This window comes from Larimichthys crocea, chromosome XVIII, assembly GCF_000972845.2.
Source record: "Larimichthys crocea isolate SSNF chromosome XVIII, L_crocea_2.0, whole genome shotgun sequence".
NCBI lineage: Eukaryota > Metazoa > Chordata > Actinopteri > Sciaenidae > Larimichthys > Larimichthys crocea.
The window spans coordinates 15359045-15385743 of record NC_040028.1 but is presented as its reverse complement, the minus strand read 5'-3'; the positions used below and the strand labels follow the sequence as shown (position 1 = coordinate 15385743).

Sequence of the window (26699 nt, the reverse complement as noted above, 5' to 3'; positions counted from 1 at the left end):
TTTGGGTAAGAGGCGGGCGGGGTTCACTCTGTTTCTATTTTATGCTACTTTCTCCCTTTACTTCACTTCATTTCAGAGGGGGATATTACAGTTTTGTTTAGTTTTTATCAATTACACTCTGTTTGTATAGCACTTTTCACACAAAACATTGTAACACAAGGTGCTTCACACAATAACCCTCCATACCCTCCACCCCATTATCAACAAAAGCACTTTAACATTAACTGAGGAAGCACCGTCTCGTCATCTTGCAGTGAAGAAAAACCAAATGCAAAATAAATAAAAAATAAAACCCACTAAAATCAATAACAATAATAATAATAAAATAAAACTCATTAAAATGTATAAATAGTTTGATATAATAGACTAAAGGTAAAGCATAATTAAAACATAAACATAAAACGTAACACACATAACATAAAACTATATGGATAGCCAAAAATAAAGGTTATGATACAGACAGCAATTCATTACTAATTACTTAATAAAAAGATTTTACATACAAAACATGATCAGCCATCTACATTTAGATCCATTATTCATATATTACATCCAACAACAGTAGATATATAAATTATTATTATTATTATTATTATTATTATTATTATTATTATACTGAGCTCAAACATTAAAATGCTGCTTATTATATCAGTAGCGGCTAATGACCACTTTTACTTTGGATATTTGAGTATATTTTACTATTAAATTAGGAATTATTGTACATGTGGAATATTTGAACAATGTGATATTGCTAAAAAAACGTTTCAGTAGTCTTGTATCATTGAGGAGCAGAGGTTAAATTTAACAATTAACCTTGAAATTAGCTATATATGAGTACAAAAACAACAACAACAACAACAAAAAACATGTTGTGTGTTGAACTGATTACATTTCACATGTTGTCTCAGTGTCAGGGGGGTCCTTTCCTGTTTACTGCGTTATGTGACTTTACATGCCTTTGAGGTCACCTGCACAGGCTTCCTGTGACCCGGGGTGGTGGAGGAAGGACATGTTTGTCCTCATCGAGGAGGAGTCTTCCAGTCGCTGCCTGGCCACCGCCTTCTTTCTGCTCATCCCCCCCTCCTCCTCCTCCTCATCACCCTCCTCCTCCCTCTCCTCCTCCTCATCACCCTCCTCCTCCCTCTCCTCCTCCTCAACAACCGCTACTGCAGCAGCAGCCCGGTGCCTCCTGGATCCATGAAGAAAGCCCCCTCTTGCACGGCACCACCTCCACGCCACGATGGGCCGCAAGCTATTCACTGCGTTGATGTGTTGATATTGAGATATTTCAGTTATCAAATATGAATCATGCATTTGATATTTCTGGCCACTTTGCTCGTCAGCATCCTTTCGCCTTGGCTTCATCCATCACTAGCGTCATCCGGTATGTATTGCAAATTAGCCCGCTGGCTTTTTTAAAATATATTTTATTTTATTTATTCTTGTTTGTCACTTTCATGATATGAAACGCAATGTTCGCCTTCTGTGTTTGGCTGAAATTATATCTGATGATGTACCGGGGTTGCACAGCAATCGCGTTCATTCCCCTAAAAAGAGATGTTTCGTTTAATATGCGGCGTCTGGAGCGTGATGGTGCATGAGGCGGACCACAGCATCTCAGCATCTTTTGTTCAGCTTATCAAAAATAGTGCTCTTTTCATGTCTGCTTACCACATTTGAATGGAAAGTCACTGAGACTGTTTTGCGCTCAAGTGTCTGCTGTCCTTTGCTGTTGTTGTGTGAGGATATTTTGATTCAGCATTGCGTAATGCACACTGCATTTTTTCTGTCCTGGTGCAGAGTTTTTTTCCCCACTTTGCCAAAAAGCTTATTAAAAGTGGCTGTCAGTGAAATCTGTATCTTATATCCTGTGTTGTAAATCAGCTTAACTGCGGTATGTGGTTGTCAGTACACTACGGCATGTAACCGATGTGTCCTGAAGAATTGCAATGAAGCCGTGGCCACTCAGTATTATCAATGCATTTCATGAATAAAGGATGACAGCTGGCTGTGTGTATTTGTATGTATGTATGTGTGTGTGTGTGTGTGTATGCATGCAGACCGATCAGGTATTTCATGTCTTCTGCGGTGGGAATTCTCTTGCAGTTTCTCAAGGAGTAGAGGACAAGGTTGAGAGGGACGCAGTGCCAGCACTGCTGAAGCAACAGGCAACTGCAGCACCTGCTACAGACAACAGTACACACCATGCAGTAGAGCATGTGATCACCTACCCCTCGCGGTTGATCTACTACCTAAACGAGGACTCGGAGAGTACCTACCATGACCTGGACACCCGGGCAAAGAACCAACCTACAGAGGGCCAGGTAAGGCGGTGCCGAGGGGGGGATGGATGGGGGAGAAAATATCTCTTAGAAATGCTGCCTTGAGTGTTTGGTCTCTTAATAGCACACTGTGTGGTCAAGGTTTTGGAGTTTTAAATCTATATTATGGTTTGTGTTAGATCTTAATGCTATTTTAATGTCGTTTTACTGCATAGTGTCCGACAAAAAGCAAAGATACCCATCACAGCACATTAACAGATAAGCTTGATGTGTTTAAAAACTGGAACAATGCCAGTGTGACCACAGGGAAGGAAGCCTTTCTTCCAGTGTTCCCATCGTATATTAACCATCTGGCGTGCATCCGCCACATCTGTTATTTGTGTACTGTACTGTAGATGTTTTACGAAGCTGCCATCATCTGCAGTGAGTACTCTTTTTCTCCCTTTGCAGGCAGTCCACCTCGCCCAAGCCAGTTTCCAGTTAGAAGCGTTTGGCGCCAGGTTTGTTCTGGATCTAGCATTGAACAAGTAAGTCCTTTTCATCTCATTGAAGGACATTAGTTCATTGTAGGTAAAATGATTTATTTTACAGCAAGTCAGCGACTGTGGTCATTAAAGAAAATGGATGGATGGGTGTAGATACCTACACCCTTAATGGCTTTTTTACGGGTCTACTTTCTGTCACACCCAGAGACAAGATTGTGTAATGATTCATGTAAGAATTATGGTTATATGTAAAGGTTATATGTGGGAGATTTGCCCCTTCGAGTCTATACATGCCTGAATCTCTACAATGGAGGTGACGAGTGCAAACTTAGCACCACCCAGATTCACAAAAGCCACATTTATGAGAAATACAGTTTAATCAAAACAAACATCTAGACTTGTGATTATGAGCTTTCAGTGAGGGTGATTTGCGTGTCTCTCACAACAAACAGTACCTGCCATCAAGGTCGGGTTATGCAGATATGCAGATGGTTGAAAATTGCAGAACGTCACTCATCATGAGGTTAAAGAGAAGCTGTGTAAGCGTTGTCCAAACATTTTTGCCACAACAGACACACTCTATATATATATATATATTCCAGAAAATACTGTGACGTACTGTACAGAAATTGCAGGAAACCGTCAAAGAGTTTCATATTTTTAATGCAAGGCTATTTAGTTTTACTAATTTAAATGAAGGGATGATGTAAGCTCTACACTGTGAGCTGTACGTAGGAGAAGTTTAACAAAACATTTAACTATAGAAAGACATAGTCAGCAAGTAAAACCTCTGATCCCTCAGAAAACTTGATTATATGACAACTAATGTTTTGTGTCACAAGTTAACATTATATCATAAACATGAGCAGCGTGAGACTCAAAAATGACATGATGCAAGACAGCAGCTGAGTGAGGCAGAACAAAGATGAATCTAACTAAACCATCATTTGACTAGGAACAGATAAAAAACCCTCACAGTGGAAGTGGATACTGACTTTGTCAGCAAACAATATGCGTCATAGACGATTTCCAAAATGACAGCATTTGTGACTCTCATCTGTAGACAGCCGTTGTTTGTAAATGATATGTATGTCAGGTCAGTGATTAATGCAGCGTCAGCCTGGGATAATGTAATCAGGGGAAGTGTAATTGAATAGGTCAGCACGCCGGTTTCCAGAATCCTCCAAGTGCCTAAGAGCAGTCTTAGCTCAGCTGCCAGACTACGGACAAAGACGAACAGTTTTACAAAATGATTTGGAAAACCAGACTCTCTATCTTTAATGAGGTTTAATTGGTTTTAATCATACTAAGCAGGGAGACAGTTGTTCTGCCGTCTCTGATCACTGTCCCATTTGGAGACACGAGGCTCCGGACACTCAATGATATTGATTCACTCCCTTCACAAAGTAGCCGGTCTACATATGTGAAGGCTTAATGTGCATGTGAACAAGGACTTTGGAACGTTAATTGAATTCCAGGTCTCTTAATGTGATTTAAAGCTGGATTCTGTAATAAAATATAGTAATTTTATAATGTCTGCACAGCTGAATGCTTTTAGATGTTAAGACTCACATATTTCTGTGGTTGGATTTTTTAGTCTATGTGCTGGTATTCAGTTTCTGGTTAGCAGGCGCCTACTTTTCTGTCTAACAATGCAAAAAAAACAAAAAAAATCCAGAGCCACCACAGAGGAAGTGTCACAATCCTGGGTTATTTTTATACTTACTTTTACATTGCAAAACACCACCACCCTCCAATGCTACTGTACAGCATCATTTCACCACCGAAAACTAACAATGGAAATCTTTATCTGGTTGGTTGAGGACACTTTATAGTACAGTAATGAAGGACGATCTGCCAATTTTGTTGTAGCTTGAGCATCGTTTTAATGCCACTGTAGAAACCAGATTCCAGCAGCTATCTGCAGTGATAGCATGCATCTTGTTGTACAAATATAGAAGGTCAGAGATTTCAGAACGGATTCATTTGCCATTTAGCTCTATGTTGTTTGGAGATATCTGACTATGTTTACTGAAGAGCTGATCACGTATCAGGAAGGCCAAAGGGAATGTCATCCGCTGACGTGATATCGTCTGTCCGTCTTGACTCTGTTTTACATTTCATAGATTCAGTGTGGGAACGCAAAATAGCAGAAGTGAAATAATCTTGTGATTTTGCTACGTGTATATGTGTGAGTACAGTCTGTGGCATAAGTCAAGCAGAGACCTCACGCAATCTCGCAGGAGACTGAGTCACACGCAGCTCGTCGTGTGTTAACAGACGTCTTCCTGCACTTTGTCATGACATGATACAACAGGAACTCTTTACAGCGGCAGAGAAGAGGCTTGAAAGTGTGACCTTGATTCCCAGCTGTTCCCTTGCGCTGTAGGTTATCTGTGAGATACATGAGCTAACTTCAGTGTGTGCCTTTTTCTTTTTCTTTTTTTTTTTTCTGTGAGAACAGGGGTTTGAATTCTGCTTGGTGTTGTAGCTGCGACAGTCCTGATCTAAATATAGATAGGTCTGCAACCTGCCAATGGGTGCTACTTTTTGTGCTCACCTCTTACTGTACGTTGGACTGCAAGACAAGGAAGTTGTTGTTTTTTGTTTTACCACTGAAAAGACCCGTATTTTCACAGTTGATACAAATTCATAGGAATTGAAATGTGATTAAGAAACGTGAATACCGCTCCGTTTATTTAGATTGTCGACTCAGCGCGGATTATTTCCATGCGTCAGAGGCATGAGCGGCGATGACAGCGCCATGTGTCGCTACAGCATTCAGAGATACATTTGATCTGGCGCCAGACGTGAGAACCTCCTGCAGTTTTTTCGGTCCTCCCTCTCTGCCTCGCCTCTGTCTCGCTTTCCTCTGCTGCTGCTGCTGCTGCTGCTGCTGCATTGTGGCACACAGCCTCCTGTGGGCCGAGAGACCTCAGGGCAGGAGTCCCTTCTCATGGTCTTTACACATTTTCACAGCTCTCACATACACACATGTCGATACACTCACATTCCAGCCACTTTACCCCTTCTTTCTCTGCAACGTTGTCCACCCTTCACACACACACACACTCATACAAACGCTGATGCACTCTAGCGTGGCCCACTCTCCTCACCCTGCCTCATCTGTCAAGCTATAAATAGCCCCTCACTCAGGAATCTCTCACAGACAGCGCTCACGCCTCGACTCCCCCCTCCCCATAATGGTGCACTTCCTCCTTATGTGCTGCTGAGCATCACTCAAAAATGTCACATGCTGGTGTCACAGGACAGATCCATCACGTTCATATATGAATCCATCCATATATAGATATATCCATATATTGTGCTGCACGTTGTCTTTTATCGCTACACGTCCACAGGGAGGAGGATGTTTTTGATTTGCAAGGTTACCGAGGAAGAAAAGCGCCATTGTGGCAGAAATTGCAGTCTCTTGAAGTCATCTGTCAGCTAACAGATTGAGGGTACAGAAAGGGTGAGGGACGCTGACTCAGACAGCAGGAACTGCCGGGAGGACTGTTGTGTTCAAGGTGAAGTCGAGGCCTCACAGTCATTTCTCACTCAGGCTTCATTGGCAGCTTTCAGATGAAGTCACTTGTCTCTTGTTCCTGTTATTTTGCGTTGATTCTTCAACCACCGGGAGGTTTCAACTGCTCATTTCTACCAAATACAGTCTTGTTTGTCCAAGCATCTGCCCGTGATAATTAATTACCCTCAGAAGTAAATGTATCGTAATTTTTCCTGAGAGCCTTCAACATTTAACATCTCCGCCGCACTTCTGGGATGCCATGGGATTGTTTGTGCAGGCTAATCCAGGCACGTCGGTGGTGGTGATGAGTGTTCTTGTTTATACGCCAACCAAAGCAGCACTCGCCACTAGTTTAAAACCGCAACATGTGAGTCAGAGCGAGGGCAAAAACAAGACAGACTGTTGTGTGTGTTGTTATTGTTGCTGCATTCACATCCGTCCACCCTAACCACCTGAAACCTTTCTTTTCACAGTGACTTGCTGTCTTCGGATTATGTTGAGATCCACTATGAGGGGGGAAAACCAGTTCTGTCGAAGGTAACCTCCTCTCTCAGTCGTGACTAAAAACATTACAGAACCACATCTTGTTTTTGTGCAGTCTGGTTCTGTGCTTTCTTCAGCTGGTACGATGTGTCCCTGCTGTTTTTTTTTATTTTATTTTGTACAGTCATGCACATTGCCTGTGAAGCAAAAAAAATAAAAAAGGCACGAATATGCCTCATCTTCAGGAAATGGGCTTTGAATGAAAAGACAGGGCTGGGTGTGGGACCCTGTAAATCAGTTTGCATGTTATCTGTTATTGTCAAGCCTTGTGGTGATTGAATTAAAACTGCAACTGAAATCTTCTTTGCAAGAGGAAGAACAAAATGTTCAAGAACAGAGATAGATAGATAGATAGATAGATAGATAGATAGATAGATAGAAATGTGAAAGTATATGATTTTTATAGAACAGATGGAGAGAGGAGGGGAAAAACAGGTTGGGAATGAGAGATGGTTTCTGCTGCTGCTGCTGCTGCTGATTCAGGCTGGGCTGGGCTGGGCATACTGTAGCTGAATCAGCAGGGTTTTGCTCCCCTGCATCCTCCTGCTGGAGCTGTGGTCACGTGATGAGGGAGAGAAAGCCCTCTGCAGTATCAGTGCAGCGTGGGATGGGTGAAGTGAGAGGGAGAGAGGCAGAGAGTGAGGGGGAAGAATGTCCTCTGCTCACCCTGGATCTGACAGCTGAGTCACAGATAGTGCCAGGACCCACCTTGCAATGCTTTAACCGCATATCTTAACAAGCATTAGACCCCCTGCAGAAATTAATTGCAAATATACCAAACCGGCATCTGTGAGACAAGCTGTTCCCTCCTTGGAGTTATTAGAAAATTGTAACACGTGATAATTAAGTAAGAAATATGACAGTTTCTCCATGCGATGGCGCATCTAAGTGATCCGTCAAGCGTATGCACAGTTGTGTGTGTTATGTTTCCAGTAATGCTGCTTTAGTCATTTGCCGGTGTTTGCTGTGATGCTGCATTAGCACCATGTCTTCTTCCCTCAGGGTGGTGAGCACTGTTACTACCACGGCGAGGTGAGAGGGAACGACAACTCCCATGTGGCCTTATCTACCTGCAACGGGCTGCAGTAAGTGAACGGCAGAGATGTGTGTAACTCTTGCCGTGTGCAGAATATTTCTGGATACACTCATCTCTGCTCGTATTGACTCAGTATTGACCGTCTCTCTCTCTCTCCCTCTTCTTGTCTCTCTGCCCGGTAGCGGGATGTTTGACGATGGACTCTATATGTATCTAATTGAGCCCTTACAACAGACTCATTCAATCGTAAGTTATTCCCGTCACAGAGAAGCAAAATATGCATCATACTAAGGTTTTGTTCTGCTGCTCATGTCGCAACACTCTTTGCTGTTACTGCTGTTTACATTTTTATATGGTGATATGGCTCAGCAAAAAGACTGGGAACAGGTGGAAACAGCTAGTCTGACTGTCCAAACATTAAACAAACCAGCACCTCTAAATCCCATAAATTAACACGTTTAATGCAACGTTTGCCATGACATTTTTACATGGAATAAATAAACGAGATACAACAAGCTTCAGAACTGCTATAGAGATGAACTTTTTGTTGACTTTGAATGGAGCCAGAGTAGCTGTTTCCCCCTGTTTCCAGTCTTTGTGCTGAGCTACAGCAAGAAAGCGAACCAGCTTTCTCAAAATGTCGAAACAATAGTATTAAAAGATATTTATTGTCTACATCTATATTACATTTGCTACACTGAGTTTTAATGTTATATGCTGCTTGAAGTTTCAATGAAACACTGTCTCTCAATAGCCGCTGCCTGTAACAGTTCTCTTCAATCTTTTAACACTTGTTTGCCTCATAATGTCAGGATACAGCTGCAAGGCCTCACAAATTAAGAAGAACAGCCTCCCTTGCATGGAACAACGATTCTGAAGAACAGGGTAAGGGTTTCCAACAGACCTCCAACCATGGCCCATTACCACACCTTTCTTGACCATAACATTTCAGGGAAACAATGTTGATGCTCTTGGAACATAAACAGATCTCTGTCTGAGCGATGGCGGGGGCATATCCTGTCGTAAAATACTATAATATGTGTTTTGACGGAAAGTGTTTGGTTCCTTGTTTGTGTTCACAGATGAGGAGGAGCAGCTCTTCTCTGAGCTGGATGACTTGTCCTGGCTGAAGCGCAGGAAAAAGCGAGCAGTAAGGCCCTGATCTCACTTCTTTATGAAGTAATGCAGTAAACTAGAATTCACCCACCCTGGAATTCTTACGTAATGTTTAATGTTGAGTTTAATAACTGTGCTATAGTGTACATGCTCAAAGTCTAACTTTGTTTTTGTAATGGGACTGTTGAAAGGAAACACTCCACTTCCCGATATATGATAATGGTTTTTGTTTTGCAGATGCCTCGCAGTATATTTGAGGAGATGAAGTATTTAGAGATCATGATTGTCAGTGACCACAGTATGGTATGCTTTCACTTTACTGTACAACAAGTACATTCTCATATATATCAGGGATTATTGAGTGAGTACCATCAAATCACTGCAGCTTATACATGTATATCTTTGCCTTTGTTCCTGCAGTATAAACGACACAAGACCAAGCAGCACACGAGGAACTTTGCCAAGTCAGTGGTGAATCTTGTGGATGCTGTGAGTAAAACTTTTTAGTTACCCTTTGAGATGTGTGTGCTTTGTTCAGAGCCGTCACAGAATTTACACACATACAACTTGTTGTTTTTTTTATTAGCCACTCTTGCATCATGGCTCTAGGGATGACAATGCCGGTCGGTCATTCCATCATTTTGGTCCAGAGTGAAATATCTCAACAAATATCGGATGGATTGCCATCGTTTGTACAGACATTCATGGTCCCCAGTGGATGCATCCTAATCACTTTGGTGATCCCCCTGACTTTTCATCTAGTGCCATCAGCAGGTCAAATTTCCCACTTATCCAGTAAAATATCTCTACATGTACACATGAATTGAAACAAATTCATCCATTTCCTCTAAAGCATTAACCCCTATGATTGGCTTTTCCTCTAGCACAACCAGCATCAACAAGAAAACCTTGGGGTTTGTCTCTTTTATTTAAATTTAAATGTTGACATGCTAACTTACGATGGTGAACACAGGGGACACTATACCTACTAAACATCAGCAAGCACAGACCAGAGGTCACAAAGTTGTTAACAATGCGCTCCCGTAAAGCTTCAAAGACACAATCGCTTTTTGTTTTCATTCGTGCATGACGGACAACCCTGGACAGAAGACCTAAGTGACCTACTGGTGATATAAGGATGGAACAGATCCAAGATGTAAGCTGGTAACTGACCCCGCAGGACTCTGTATGTGAACACAGGAACTATCAAATTAATCCTGAACGTCATGGAAAGCCAGTGTCAAGTAGATATGATGGGTGTGATGTGAATTATTCTTCTGGATCTAGTCAACAGCCTTGCAGTAGCATCCTGGATGATTTGTCGACAGTCCAGCGACAACTTGCTGAGGAAGCAGGGAACACATAAAAGTGTGAATGATCATCTGTAGCTCAGGTCGTGATACAAGAGCTCTGAGTTTGGTGGTATTTCTTAAGTGGAAGTAACATGAACGGGTCAGTGATTTTATGTGTTGTTTGAAGCACATACACTGATCAAAGCCAAGATTTCTAAGACTGAACTTTACATCTGGACAGAGGGACCCAATACACTGAGCAACCTTTGAAGTTATGAAACATAATAGGACCTCAGTCTTCTCTGTGTTTAACTGCAAAAGGTTGTTAGCCATCCAGTCAGACACATACAGTTGAATATCGTCAGCATAATAATGATAATAGATACCTTTAAATTTGCTAATAAAGTGACCTAAGGGTAGCATATACAGATAAAAAGGACCCAAGAAGAACACCACAGGACAGAACAGCATTTCCGGACATGTAGGGACACGTCTAAACATCTATCCGAGAAATAGGAAGAGAACCAGTCCAGGGCATTCCAGGAGATACCCACCCACTCCCTAAGCGTTTAAGATGCAGTGATCCACAGTTTCAAAAACGGTGCATTGACCTATATCAGAAGCCATTATTATGTCATTGGAGACTGAGAAGAACTGACAGAACCTGATAGGAATTTGTCTAGAATGTTGTGTGATGGATCAAGATTGTGTTTTTGTTTCAGAAGAGGCCAAACAACTGCATGTTTGAACTAAGCTGGGACACAACCAGATTGCAGGAACTGTTTATGCTCGAGACCAAAGATATGGGTACTGCGCACCATATCGGTGAGGTCTTGCAGGGTGATAGGAGAGAAAACTGTCCAAAATTGACATCTGAGTTGGATAAGCAGAAAGGAATCTGAGCATGTTGACCTTAGCATTTAGCTCACACTTCTGCTGTGCTTATATATATATATATAGCCTGACATAGCTGCTAACATGGCTACAGAGTCATAGTCTTGTTTCTAGTTGTTTGACAGCTGAGTACAGCAGAATATAACATTTCACCCACGATAAGGTTGCCTATTTGTTGCATACAGTGCATGCAGTACAACACGGAGGCATCAAGACAGAAGAAGACCTCCTTGTGTGTCATAAAGGAGTACATCTCTCTAACCCTGACCCCGTAGTTTTCTTATTGTTAGTCTTTATTGTATCGTGCCAGTGTTTTCTCAGTGTTGTCATCATGTGCATTAACACTCCCCTGTTCCTCCCTTTCCCCAGTGTGCTGCATCCTCTCGTCTGTCCCCCTCAAACAGTACAGATTCAAATTTACACCCAGTGTTGTTCTCCTCTCCCTGTGCTGTTGCTTCTGTCTCTCTGCGCCACTCCCTCTCGCTCTTCTTTTTTTTTTCTCTCTGTCTTTCTTTATTCCTCCCATTCACTGCATGCTTCAATGGCAGGTCTTCAAAGAGCAACTACACACGCGCGTGGTGCTCGTTGCTGTGGAGATCTGGACAGACAAAGATCACATCCCGATCAGTGTGAGGCCGCTGGAAATGCTCCGGGATTTTGCAAAGTACCGGCAGCAGAGCATCAAACACCACGCCGATGCTGTGCACCTCATCTCGTAAGTTCTTTATTTAAACCGAATCAAAGAAAGATTCAAGCGTCATATTTGTATAATTTTGTATTCTGTACCACGTACAGTAAGCATTGCTTTCAGTCAATAGAAAATATTACTGGATGCGGTACAGATAGCTGCTGCATAAAATAACAAGATCTTTAATTTTTACCCATCCTGATGCATGCACTCCATGTTCATGTGGCTTTCAGCTGCAGCTACCTGTATTTGAACTCATACCGTGTAAGAGTGAACCTTCTTGACTCATCTGATCCTCTGTGATGTTTTTATCGCCCTGTGTCTTCCTCTATCTTCCATCATTCGTGAAGAAATGTGACCTTCCACTACCGCAGAAGCAGCGCAGCATACTTTGGAGGCATGTGTTCTTCGAGCCGTGGCGTAGGGGTCAATGAGGTCAGATTTGCTGTCTAACGTGGAGCATCACTCTGTCCACACATATCACATGTGTGTGTGTGTGTGTGACTGCAGTTGAATAATCTCTGGTCTCTGCTGTGTCCACAGTATGGCAACAGCTTGGCCATGGCGGGGTCTCTATCCCAGAGTCTGGCTCAGAACCTGGGCATCCAGTGGGACCCGGCATCCAAGAGAAGTATACATGAAACACACGTCACCTCACAGCTAATATAAATACACTATAGGGAGGACCAAAATCACAATGTTCAGATCACTGAAATCACAAAAACACATCTTGCATTCAGCCATGCAGATGTGATTGAGGACCCTGTGGTGGCTTATCTTGTTTAAGGCTCTTTTTTGGCCTCACAGTGCTGGAATAAACTCCTCACTGAGGACAGCGGAGTCGCTGCACAGGCTGAAAACACACATCTGTCTCATTAAAAGACACACACAGTGTACTTCATGGCAAAAATGCACTTATTTCAATGTTACTTTGGACAAAAGCATCTATCAAATGAATGTAATGTTAGTGCCGAGGTGTTAAGATATCATTTGGTAGAAAATAATTCTCAATAAAACTGTGCACAGAGAGGTCTGTGGTATGAACTGATTAATCAGAGACATGTGTTTGAAAGGCATGTTTCTTTTTAGTTTTTCACTGCTTTATTTAATTACCCTCATTCGTATTGGAATGACAGCAGATATCTTAAAACTGCAGCAAACAAACCAAAACAGTTGGCATGGCTTAGATACCTCTTGGCATAAACAGAATAATATGTTGCTTTTTTATGTGTTGTGTTCACTTACCCGTCATATTTCACAGAGCTGAGCATCTCAGCTGCATAAAAGCAACCTACTCTAAGTAAATAACCTGAATATAAGAATATAGATTTATGGTCCACACACTCAAATGTCTCTAAAGCAGCAGATAGTACATATAAAATAAAATAAAAAGCAGCATTTTGACTGGACCAACCTCTCTCTTGTCAACTGTTGTCTGTGCCAGAAGTGACAGACAGAGAGATGCACTGAACAGAAGCGGACTTAGCTGAGTCAGGCTCGAGAAGGATTTATGCCATTAGTATTAAGATCATATTTTTATCATAGTGCTAATGAGGCAAAGCCACAGCTGCCATCTTTGAAGACTGCAAACTCAACTATCAGAGGAATTGTTTTTTTTTACGCTTGCGAGACCCGGCCAAGCTTGATGAGGGATAGTGAGCATGTCAGTGAAAATAAAGTGGAGGAATTCTTCGTTATTCAGCGAAAAGGTTTTGGAAACCAGGTGCTAAAGCCACTGATCGATGCTGATTCTCTTCTAGATAGAAGTTGAGGTATAATTATGTTAACATATTTTATTTAAATGCTTTAATTATCTTCTCTCTGTGCACTTTTGTTCCCTCTAACCACCCTCTATCTCTTTTCTGTGGTTCTCTTTCTTTCCTGCTTACAGAGGAATGTGGTTGTGTTGAAACGTGGACTGGCTGCATAATGGAGGACACTGGGTAATGTCCAGCATACACACACACACACATACAAAAGAGAGGCTTAGCAGAATAGCTACTGGTGCTGGTTACTGGAAAACTGGTAGATACAAGCCCTCTTTGACCTTATTGATTATTCTGTCCAATGTCAGCCCTTTTGCTTTGCAGTTTTATAACTGAACATCCAGCCAGTATCAAATACACTGAGCGGTGACCCCATTTACATCCCATAGATACAGAGTGTTAATGTGTAAGTGTTAATGCAGGTGTAAATGGGGTCAGTGTGCACAACAGCGTATTATATATTCAAAGAGCACCAGTAACCTTCACAGTACCCGTACATGAAGGCACTTGATTGCTGCTTTTTTTTTTATCATTGTAATTCACCGTCCTGTTCATTGTTGTTCAAACATAGGGTGTTGTATTTTTGTCTGCTCCCATTGTTTTTTTTTTCATTTATTTTTTTATTTTGTTGCTGAATCTGGGGCATATAACCCTGAAGAAGGTCATACTGCAGCTTCAGTGGCAAAAAAAATAATATTTTCTCTAGTGTATTACAATTCAATTCAGACTTAGAATGTTTTAAATAAGTCTTTCATTTTCAAAAGTCTTGAATATTGTTCCTTAAAATGATAAATGATAAATTGTATCGCATTGCAAGCTGTCGGGAGATGTCACACTCGAAAGAAAAGTAAAACAGGGATTGTTTCAATAGTAGATTGTGCCGCACGAGGCTGTTTAATCCTTTCCCTGGCGTTTGCAGTCAGCACCATCAGTCTTGGAGCAAACACAAAAATCAGTTAATCCACCCATCTGTTTTCTGCTGCTTATCCATGTCCAAGTTTTATTAATTCAATTTATTGTATTATTTTGGATTATTTTTATTCACTGGGGCGGCATGATGGGGGAGTGGTTAGCACTTTGTTCTCTCCGTGTACTCCAGCTTCCTCCCAAAGTCCAGAGACTTAACAGGTTACTTGGTGACTTTAAATGTGATGTGTGATGAATTGGCGACTTGTCCAGGTGGTACCCCACCTCTCTCACCTTTAATCACCTGGGTTAGGCTTACAGAAAATAGATAGAAAATATGGTAAATTTGAGATAAAACTTACAGAAAATAGATAGAAAATATGGTAAATTTGAGATAAAATCTAATATATTGACATAATAAATCATTTGAGGTCATTTTGTTCCTACTGGATTCCCATCATACTTTCATAGTTTGCACAGAAAGATTGTGAAACTGGAGAATTTGCAAACATATACACTAAACGGTGACAGTAGTGAGTAATAACAAGCTTAAGTGTAATAACATGGTACAGAAAATGAAAAATAAAGATTTTGGGGCTCTTCGTTGTCACACTAGCGGCACCCCACAGCATTTGGAAGCATGCTACTATCCTCATCGGCCAACACTTTCTGGTTAATTATCACCCAGCACTCTCTCTCTTCAGGGTCCAACACCCACGGAGATTCTCCAAATGCAGCATCACAGACTACAAGGAGTTTCTACTGAAAGGTGGCGGCTCGTGTTTGTTTAACAGGCCCACCAAGGTTAGATACTCTTCAGCAGCTCTTCCTCTCTCTCTCTTACAACTGTCACAACTGTCATGAATCATACATCGCACCGCTCTGTCCTTCACACTCACACACGTCTTCTTCCTCTGCCAGCTGTTCGAGCCAACAGAATGTGGTAACGGATTTGTAGAAGTGGGAGAGGAGTGTGACTGCGGAGCGAGAGCCGTGAGTTTCTTTTCCTTTCGGGAAGTCTGTTTGTTGACGTCTGTTTGTTCAGATGGATGAGGCTCCTTCCTTGTTTGTTTGCAGGAGTGCTACAAGGAATGCTGCAAGAAGTGTTCCCTCGCCAACGGGGCGCACTGCAGCGACGGCCCATGCTGCAATAACACATGTCTGGTATGAGTTTGGCACAAACATTTCGAAACTATCTATCTGTTGTCTAATTTATACTTCTGAAACCTTCATTTTAATTTATGTCCTGTGCTTTCCTTCACAGTTTTATCCGCGAGGTTACAGTTGCCGCTATGCTGTGAACGACTGTGATATCTCAGAGACCTGCTCTGGGGACTCTGGACAGGTGTTCTTGTGTTGCACTGTTATATTTGTCTTTTGGTTTCAGACTGTTTTTGCATGTTGAAGAATAATGTGCATGGTTAAGAAGGAGTCTTACATTTGTGACTCTTTACAGTGCCCTCCCAACCTTCATAAACAAGATGGTTACCTGTGCCAGGTAAATCAGGTATGTCGCAGACTGACACTGGAAACATACTGGTCCGAAAATGAGCAGGTCATGCACAGAATAGCAGCAGACTGAGGATATATTTTCTTTTTTATTCTCTCTGAAGGGCCGCTGCTACAGCGGAGAGTGCAAGACCAGAGAGAACCAGTGTAAATACATCTGGGGACCAAGTAAGCTTAATATCCCTTTGATTCATATCAGCTCATATAAGTGTCAGAGTATCAACATACTGTCCTGTATGAAAAGAGAAACTTTTATTGTAAGTCAGTGCTGTGCAGTTCACCCCTCCTCTCTTTTTCTCAGAGTCTGGAGGCTCTGAGAAGTTCTGCTATGAGAAACTGAACACAGAGGGCACAGAGAAGGGCAACTGTGGAAGGGACGGAGACAAATGGATCCAGTGTAGTAAACAGTGAGTTTTAAATGAAGATATATTAAATTAATCATGGTATTTCCTCTTTAAATTTCAGCATGACAGTTCTTTGCACAGAGGCTGGACTTTGGTCCTTTCTTATTATCCTTTTATCTTAACAATGAAGGAGATTTAAGTTGTTTTGAAGCGAACCAACAGAGGGCAACAGAGGCTGCGTCACTTATGGGAACATGATGCGTTACATGATATGTATTTTACCCCCAAGATGGCAGCTATTCATTCCTATATGTGACAAAAGGTTTTTTTTTTTTAATTGTTTTATTGTTATGTGATCCTCTCCACATTAGTGCCTGCAGGCCAGTCTATGGGACATTACACTGTGTTCACTCGCACATAAAATTGATTGTTTTAAGCTCTGGAGATATTTTAGAGCACTGTTTGCAGTTGGAGGTACCAACAGTTTTGCAACAGGTTTTTAGTTGCAGGGCTTTGCAAGTACATCCATGTAATGTACATTTAAAAACTACTCATGTTCACCAAAGTGCTTTACAGAGAGATTTAAAACACAATTAAATATTTAGAGGAAAAATAAATACATAAGCAACCTTATAATTTATGGGGACTCAAAAATAAAAAGATGGGTCTTAAGATTTAAAAGTGATGATAGTCAAAGTCAAAATGTATACTGAGCATAAGTTTGGCATCTGTACAGATTTATCTCTTGTTTTTTTTTTTACAGTGATGTGTTCTGCGGCTACCTTTTGTGTGCCAATATTGGCCGCAACCCACGCATTGGAATTATGAAAGGAGAGATTACTCCAGCCTCCTTCAACCATCAAGGCAGGGTGGTGGACTGCAGGTAAACACATGTACTACATCATTAGATCTGTCCGTGTCTTGGAAATGCATCAAATCAGCGTCAGTAGTCCCATTCTTGTTTGATTTGATCTTCCTTGTATGAGTTTTTTCTTTCCTTCTCTCCCCATTTCCTTCCCTTCGTCCTTTCCTCACAGCGGTGGCCATGTCCTTTTGGATGATGAGACTGATTTAGGCTACGTGGAGGATGGGACTCCCTGTGGGCCGTCAATGATGTGCCTTGACCGCAAGTGTCTGCCAATCCAGTCACTCAACATGAGCACTTGCCCTAGTGGACCTAATGGACAGGTGTGCTCTGCCCATGGGGTGAGTCCTGGTGTAAATGAACCCATAATTTATGCCTTGCTCTTCGTGGTCTGTTTGCCTAGGTAAGTAAGGCTGTGCAATAAATGATAGACATCAACATAAATTGTATAAATGCATATTTCAAACTCCATAGTGGATGTTCTGCAAATGTAACATATAACCTCAATAATGTTTGTTTAAAAAGTTGCTCACAGTTCACTGATTGGTCCAACATGATTTGCTAATAACACAGGAGCACAGGTGTGATGGTTTTATTGTTGTGTCCAGTGAGCTATCATGTACAATACCACTCATCAGTAATACTGTATATAATAATATGAATGAATTATAGCACCTCTCATACATGAAATGCATCTCAAAATATTTATTGTCACATTTTTATAAACTCAAGTGTTAAGAGAGATAAGATAAGATAATACTTTATTGATCCCCCAGGAGGGAAACACAAGTGTACATATTTACAAAAAGTACTAGAGTATAATGTGCAGGTTTAAGAATGTGCAGATTTGCTAGAATACATAGACTGAATGAATAAAACATGGACATAGTCTCCATGACATTTGGTTTCTTTGGCCGCTGCCTCCGTCGGCTCCCGGCTAATCCAAAAAATTGGCGTGGAGCAGTGTGGAGCTGAGACAACCGCGCCTCCTAAGCCGTTTTGACGTGAAATAGCAGGGTCAACGCAGGTGTTTCCAAATACACTAATGAAGATTCACTTCAGCAGGATCTCAATTAGTATCATTGGTAACACCTGTGTTTACCTGCTATTTCACGTCAAAACGGCTGCTTATTTGATTGATTTGATATTTCGAGTTAACATTTGAAAAAAATGAATGAATGAATTTGAATGGTTGTGTAAGTCTTGAGTTCTTGAAGGCCTTGCATACCCACTTTAAATTACTCTGGCTGAGTTTGGATTTTATTGGACATTAGGAGACATAAAGGTGTTAGTTGTCCCGCTCCCTTTCAGGAGTGACAAACATAGTGTGTACTTCGAAGAGAGGCACTATAAGTAAAAAACATGTTTGAATTTACTACTTCACTGTTAAACCATCGTTTTGGTCCATGAGTAACAAAAGGTTGCCTCTCTTTGTCTCAACTGTCGGTGCAATTAATGCTGCAGAGCCGTTATTAGCTACATCTGTGTTTTGCAAATTATAATCCTCGGTGAAAAAGTGATTTTTGTGAGTTTTGGATGTTGCTTTAGAGTTCTGGTATTGCACATGTTGGCTCACTGTCATGGCTTACTGGAACACTTGAGTATAACAGAGATAATGTTACTAGTAACACTTGGTTTTCCTGCTGTTACGAGTCAAACATTGTGCTGCGAGGAAAACATATTGGACTCCAGCCCTTTTGTGGTTCATTGGTTCCAGCCATTGTTGTGTAACTGAACCAGTTAGATTAAGTTTTCGCTGGAGCAATGTTTATATCCGTCTTTACAAAGCTGACCTGGCTAAAAAAACGCCATCGTATATCAGTGATATGATGAATCCAGATCAGTTTCCACATGTGCGTCTTTATCTTTATCAGCCTTTTATGGTTTATGATCATGAGAGTCTATATTTACTGTGGATGAGCAATAACCTTGTGTAAAGGCAGATGGAAATGTTGCCAATGGAGATAGTTCTCCAAGTATAAGTGTGTCAGCGCCTTTATTTACAGCTTTTACGTTCTCCTTGTCACCTCATCTATTTCTGTCCATTTCTCTATACAGGTGTGCAACAATGAAGCTACATGCACCTGTGACACCACCTGGGCGGGGACAGACTGTAGCATGCCTGACCCGCCTAAAGAGCCTGAGGTCCCTCAGGACGAAGGACCCAAGGGTCGGTTTCCACCTCTTTCAGCCTCTGGCATCTGATAGAAAGAATAACAACACACGTTTATGCGCACTCGTTTAACTTAGCCGAGATTCACACTGACTTGTATATACTGTGTATGTTGTTCTGCAATACTGCAATGTCATTCTCACTCACACTGAGTCAGCACAGACTCTTAGACGCGAGTTTCACAGGTGTACTGGGGTCGTAAAGACTTTCCATGTAAAATGGCGACTGAAGGAGAATTTAAAAGCAGTGTGACATTTGTTTACTTTGTTTCAGACACACAGTTCTGCTGTACACTTGATACTTTGACCACAAAGGGGGACGGGGAGGTGGTTTTACGGGGGTGGGACGCGTCCCAAAAGGGTGTCACATCATCCATGACTCTGAAGCAGAAGCCTGCTGTTTGTTTTTGACAGGGTGGTAATAATGCTCCTTTTCCCTCTGCACAGTGAGCGTGGCCACTAACAGGCTGATAGGGGCAGTAGCAGGGACCATTCTGGCCCTGGGGGTGATTTTTGGAGGCACAGGGTGGGGAATAGAGTAAGCATCTTTAACCCTTTCACAGCTCTTCCTCTCATAGTGGTGCCTCAGTGTGCGGGCGGTCTCGTGAGCCGGCCTGAGCCCGTGTGTGCGTCCCGGTGGCTTTGTGTTTTCTTGTGTGTTGGTGATGACCATATAATTGTCATGTGATTGGATGTTTTCAGTGTCGTGTGATTGATTGATGGATCCCCCCCCTTCCTTCCTCCCTCTCCTCCTCCTCTTCCTCCTCTTCCTCCTCCTCCTCCTCCTCTCCTGCCACTTCCTGTTGTTCCCCATTACTACGAGCCTCTTTCTTCATCCTCCCTCTTCCTCTTCTTTGTCCCTTTTCTTTCTCTTATTCTTAGTCGTTATGTGGTTGCTCCTGTGATCCTCTCCTTTCTGGGGCATGTGGGGCATTTAGATGGAAAACAGTCCTGAGAAGTGTCCAGTTAGTGACCTGGCTTGTCAGTCAGTGGTAGGCTGTGTGGTGACTGGGACCCCTAAAAACATTTTTTTGCACATTTGCTCTTACTGCAGGCCACATACACATATCATATCATAACATATCACCTGTCAATCTCTGTTTATGGATACCCAGGGTCTAGTCTTCTGCACAACCTTAACAGATAAACCACTGATAATCACTACCTCAACTGACACCAGATAAATGTAAATAATCCCAGGGCCTCTACCTCATTATCTTCATGTTACACACTAAAGGGGGCTGGAAAGCATGCGGAATACATTCTCAGATTCAGTCATTTTACTGTAATAGTATACTTATGGTTATGTTTTCTGTTCCATGTGAAATCGTCATTGTATAGTTACATGTCATTTATACAGTAAGTGAGTATAGAAACTCATGTCTTTTTCCCCATAACCCTTTACAGGTCCTAGTGCCACCAATCTAATAATAGGCTCCATCGCCGGAGCCATCCTTGTGGCTGCCATAGTGCTGGGGGGGACTGGATGGGGCTTTAAGTAAGCAACACGCCGCATGCCTCTCCTGCTGTAACTCTAGCATCCCTGCTGCTTCTAGACACCAGGGTTTGAGCTCCTGCTACGGAATATGGACCCCAGATTGGACAATACACCAAACACACAGAGCATTTTAGACCGAAAACACATGCTTCATTAGCACACATCTTGAACTTCATCCAGTGTGCTGGTTGTTTTTGGTAGAAGAGCATGTGGACGAGCGTGTTAAAGGGTAATTCGGAGAGACGCCGGGCTCCATGCGGGGGTCGTGTGTGGATCTGTAGCAGAACCTCAAACTGATTGGACGGGCAGAGCTCACTGCTTGACATGCATGTTCAAGTGAAGGATCTGATAAACAGAACAGAGGCGGAAGAATACTTTGTAACAGCTAAATGGTTAAATGTATGCTTGTATTAATAGCTTTAAATCTTATTTCCCCTCTGAAATCCAAATATAGACCTGTGACATATCTCTGTGTAGCCAGGAAATGTACTGTATTGTACAAAAAGATTACATTTAACAAAGTTCCAATCTACTGCTGATTAGCCTGATGTCTTGAGCAACAGGGGTGTTATACATCTTAATCTAAATAGGGCTTATGGAGTAATTGAGAAATACAATCCTGCAGCCACCAAAGCATGCCAGATAGCAAAGCATCATGAAAACAAACAAGCATTTTTATTTTTTTAAAGGAAGTAAACAGACTAAGAAAGAAAACATTTCTGCATGATGACTTGTTGATTTGGAGGAGGTCAGTTCATTGCACAAAGGCTGAGCCAAAACCTAAGAGTGATTTGGTCCAGGGGTTGTCGTGCTCTCATCACTTCCATGATCTTTTTCTCAATCCATTACTGTTTGAGGGTGAGACTTTAAATGGAGTAGTGAGAGCGACACACTGACAGAGAGAGAGAGAGAGAGACACACACACAGAAGCCAGGACCTTATTGTTGGCCGCAGCCTTTGTGCCATGGCTGGCCAGACCCACCCTGATGGCCAGGCTCCGCCCTAGAGCAGAGCAGGACTCTCGGACCCGCCCACACCAGCTGCCATTGCTGCCTGCTTCACAGACCTGGTACAGACACGGCGCATTGCACTGCATGAACCACGCACAGCAATAGTGCCACCTTCAACTGGCCTACTATTGGAACAGGTGCATGACAGAGTGATAGAAGCCCCACAACAAGCCACAGTACGGGGAGGTTATGCATCACTCCTGTTGTCGTATTCGTTGTTGTCCCACTGTTGTGGTAGTAGTTATTGTCGCTGCTGCTGCTGCTGTGGTTGTTGTTTATGTGGTTGTCTCCTCTTTCCCTCCTCTGTAGAATATATTTTATGTTAGCTCTTTCCTCCCAGATGGTTATGTTTTGAGTGGAACTAATGTCTTTCCCATCAAAACTGGTAATGAGACATGTCTCCTACACTTCTTCACCTTTGTCAACTGATGTTGCACGCACAAGAAGAAGAAGGCAACAGAGGATATTTATATTCATAGACCTTCAAAAGTTTTTTTCTGAAATAAACCAGTTGAGATTTTACTCAAAAGATGTAACACAAAAAAATATCCATGGAAAGGATCCTAAATAAGAATAATTTCTTATCTTCAGTAAGTTTTGGTTGATGTTAAGGTCTGTGAATATAAATACCTCTGACTGCCTCCAACATGGACCAGCCTTTCCTCACTTTAATGTCTTCAGCATTTTGATCTTGAAGTCCTAAAAATACATTTTTTTATTTTCCGCTCTTGAATTCTAACAATAGTTAATTGTTCATGGTGTTAGTGTACTACTGTAAACTGAAGAGATGAGTGCGGTTGCTTGTCCAGGTTGCTCTAGTTGTCTTACAAGATGTGATCATAGCACACGCTGACTCTTGTTTCTTGTCTCCTCATAAGAAATGTGAAGAAACGGCGATACGATCCCAATGCCTCAGCCATTTAACCCAAGGAGAGATGGCAATCACAGACGGACTCCTCCAAGGCTTCCTTAGTTGGCTACCTGACAGCTGGACTGCACTTATTGCTGCTGATCTTTGGCATTAGATTTACTTGAAAAAGACATAGTGGACATTTTAATAAATTCCATCGTAGTTACATTAGAAAATGCAGCCTTTTCAACTCCACCTCACCCATATAACAAACCCACACTGCCCTCTTCTTCTTCCCAAGCCCCCGATCTCTAGAGTGACAGAACTCCTCTTCCATCCTTTAGTGCCAGTGCACAGGCGTTCAGGCGGAAACCACACCACTCTCTCACCTGGCATGATTATTCGCACAAAGCGTGCTGCTTGCTGGCCCCCTGGCATGAAGAGCCCTCTCTGCAGGGCTCTGCATGGCTACGAAAAAGCTATGAATATACTGCAAAAAAAAAGAGAAAAAAACAAACATACAAAGAGAAAAAAAACTGAATAATCTAATGCAGGAGATAGCCTGGTTAAAAAACCAAACGCAGTGGAAAGCCGGTTTAAATCTCCTATAGTTCACGTTTAGGTGCTATAGATGATTAAGGAGGCTGCATGTGAGGACCCATAAGGGCAGTGCAGTTCACATAGTGAATGCACACACACAAAACTGTACATAAATAAGGAGTTCAGGTTTGGTATTAACAGCATATTTTACAAGGACATAAATTGCTTTTGTTTGTTTTGTTTTTTTTGTTAGTTTTTTTATCTTAGCATGTTGTATAGCGGGTGTTTTTGGCAATGTTATTGAAAAAAATACTGCAAAACTTGTGATTTAGGGCCAAAATTATCACACTGCTGCACAGCCTCCTGTTCGTTGTCCAGGCGGAGGTCAAAGGTTAGACTCACGGCAGCGGACAGAGCAGCCATGGTGTCGAGAAGAAGTCAGTTCTAGAGGGATTCAGACTGATATGGAGTCAGATTAACGTGACAAGATCCCCCCACCCCCCTCCTCACCCCGCATCCCAACACCCCCTGAAGTATCTTCAACAGTGACTCAAAAAGCCAAAGAACCAATCACCTGAACATATGGATGTTGTTGCACACAGAGCACTTTCCCCTCTCTGTCTGCAGCCAGTGGTGCCTCTCCTACTGCTGAGGGCATGAAGTCTGTCCGTGCAGGCGCTCACCTGTCCAGCCAGGTCTCACGTAACAGTCCTCATCAACACCCACTATACTGGCTTAACCTTTTTGCTCTCATAAACTTCTTAGCAGAAATCAAGTTCAGCTCTACTTGGAAACGCTGCATGCAATCACTATAGTGGGCTTATAATTCTATATGGGAGTCCTCCGAATCTGCAAGAAAAATATGCTACAAAAGATAGGTGCATGTCAACAAAAAAACATTTAACTTTTATTTACTATGCAAAGAGAGATATTGCACAAAAGTATGGGTAATAATGATATCAGTGTAGACATGGAATTACAAAAACTTCTGCTAAACAGCTAATCTTTTGTATTTGGCCACTCCCACGTCTCGTTTCACTTCGCTTCAACGTACTCAACAAACTCTGAATGGACAAAAGTGGAAAAAAAAGAAAGAAGAAGAACTGAATTAATATTTCCAACGAAAAGCGAGAGAGCACCCTTTTACATTTGTGAAGCTGAAAATCATTTTTGTGTGTTTTTCATCCGATCTGATATTTTTAATCACACACATGCACAAACACGTACACAAACACACTGTTATGGTGCCTGTGCATATTGAGGCCTGAACAGTTTCCTTGTGCAGGGCTATTACTTCCAGTCCAGCTGATAGTTGGTGTGTTCCAGGTGCTGCCATAGCACTGGCATCGTTGTAATCCTCCATGTTGCTCATCGTCTGGTGTCCCTCTCTCACTGCATCATGTACAGTCGGACCGATTAATAAATTACTGACAAATTTTATCTGTGCATTTCTGTGTTTTTTCCCTGCCAAATCGTCACTGAACTAATTTTTTCTGACTAAAAAAATCTAAGACAGAAACTGGCCGTGTGTGATAAACTTTAATATTCTTTGCTAAAACAGCCCGAAAGTTACATCTTAATTTTATAAATTTGTGCAGACAACACTTAAATACAGTGCAGGGAGTCATAAAAAAAACCCTGGTGATGATTAAAAATATTTTATATGACTCAGAATTAAAGTATAACTATGAAACTTCAGTAATAAAAACACAACCAGAGTGCAATTTATCACGATTTGTACAAATAACATGACTTTACTTGCTGTGCATAGGCCAGTCCTTCCCATTAACTTCAATGAAAGTTTAGTTCAATGGTTCCCAACCTAAGAGCGTCACCGGATAAATAAGTGGTTATGATACGATTAAAGAGAGAAAAGAAGAAGAAACTAAATACCAATACAAATCTGTGTTCATTTATTCGACTTTGTTTGGAATTGTTGCTTTGTTTTGTGAAATATCAGATAGTTTTGTCTCTTTAAAAAAAAATGATTTTAGAGTTTAAGGTTTAAATATTTCTACACACTACTACACACTGGTTTTTTTAAAGGTCACAGACCAAGAAGTTTGGAAACCACTGGTTTATTCAAGTAAAATGTGACATTTATGATGTAAAATTTAAGTAAAGTTATTAAGTACTATACTTAAGTACGGAAGCCCTAAAAGGCCATACATACGTACATTTTATTCCACCCGTTTTCTGATAACGAGATAATTAATTCGTGATCTCGAGAAAACAAAACGATAGTCTAGTGTATTAAATCAAGTGTATTACAGAATGTATGGCAAATGCATGTAGTCCATGATACGGAGTGAGCAAACCTATTACTCTACTGTAAAATCCCTTTGATCCATAATTTCTGACAAAGGTTGATACACTTTGGCTAATCCTCACTCCAGATCAAGTGTACAAACCTTTGTCAGAAATTATGGATCAAAGAGATTTTACAGTAGAGTAAATATTGTACATAATGCCCTTTTCAATTCAAAATACTGAACTTTGAGGCTGAATTGCTCAAAATTGATACAGTAAATATGGTTGATACTGAGTGAGTGAACAGTCAGGATGTTTCTGAGATCAAGTGTATCAAGCTTTGTGAGAAATTATGGATCAAAGGGATTTTACAGTGGCGTAATAGGTTTGCTCGCTCAGTATCATGGACTACATACATTTGCCATACATTCTGTAATACGGGCGCACTTGATTTAATACACTAGACTTGTTTTCTTGAGATCTCGAATGAATTATCTCATTATCACGGGAAAACGGGTGGAATAAAATGTATGTATGTATGGCCTTTTAGGGCTTCCATACTTAAGTACAATTTTAAGGTACCTTTTGTACAACTAAATAGTTATTCTCTACTTCTGACAATATGCTAATAAATGCAAACAGTATTGTCTATTAGACATTATATTTATCTATTTATTGCACTTGATTAATAGATTATAGATATGTATCGTGTCAGAGTTGTTAATCTTATTTAGCTGTAGTCCTGGCTGATGATATCTAATGGTAAAAAAAAGTAAAACAGTAAACTGTACTTCAAGTTTGGAAATTGTGTTCTCTGATACAACTTTATTGGCGTATTAAAAAAAGTGATTTTTGATGTAAAACTATCCAGCAAAAACGTCTGCTAGAACTTCATGCAACACCCCTTCATTCCTGCACAGGTAAAGAGACACAGATACACACATTAGATGGTAGAAAGAGTGTGTGCGATGACACAAACAAAGGCTAAATAGTTGAATTCATGAATGTGTTTGTTTGCTCTTATGTGTGTGTGTGTGTGTTACAGCACTTCTCTGGCTCTGGTTGATGCATTCAGATGCTACACACACACACACACACACACACACACACACACACACATATGC

At 41.4% G+C, this 26699-nt stretch overlaps 1 protein-coding gene across 4 annotated transcripts; it reads left to right on the top strand.

Moving 5' to 3' along the window:
* Positions 1-1123: 1123 nt before the first annotated feature.
* On the top strand, positions 1124-24765 carry adam23b (ADAM metallopeptidase domain 23b). Of its 4 annotated transcripts, none has more exons than XM_010737758.3 (26): positions 1124-1384; positions 2107-2324; positions 2733-2809; positions 6770-6833; positions 7842-7924; positions 8058-8121; positions 8688-8760; positions 8958-9025; positions 9229-9294; positions 9412-9480; positions 11726-11892; positions 12216-12300; positions 12409-12496; positions 13757-13808; positions 15242-15341; positions 15459-15530; positions 15615-15701; positions 15802-15882; positions 15994-16044; positions 16151-16214; positions 16348-16453; positions 17154-17273; positions 17428-17596; positions 19314-19425; positions 20835-20925; positions 22814-24765. In XM_010737758.3, the coding sequence occupies exons 1-26, from the start codon at positions 1309-1311 to the stop codon at positions 22857-22859; spliced, it is 2349 nt and encodes a 782-aa protein (XP_010736060.1). In that variant the 5' UTR covers positions 1124-1308; the 3' UTR covers positions 22860-24765. The 4 variants fall into 4 exon arrangements, with proteins under 4 accessions (XP_010736060.1, XP_019129726.1, XP_019129727.1 ...); XM_019274181.2 differs by lacking the exon at positions 20835-20925 and adding an exon at positions 19875-19965; XM_019274182.2 differs by lacking the exon at positions 22814-24765 and adding an exon at positions 19875-19965.
* Positions 24766-26699: the final 1934 nt, after the last annotated feature.

Coding starts and splice junctions, on each gene's coding strand:
- adam23b (XM_010737758.3), top strand. CDS start 1,309: ATGCATTTGATATTTCTGGCCACTTTGCTCGTCAGCATCCTTTCGCCT. Junction 6,834..7,841: donor GAAAACCAGTTCTGTCGAAG/GTAACCTCCTCT, acceptor TTCTTCCCTCAG/GGTGGTGAGCACTGTTACTA. Junction 12,301..12,408: donor GTGGCGTAGGGGTCAATGAG/GTCAGATTTGCT, acceptor CTGTGTCCACAG/TATGGCAACAGCTTGGCCAT.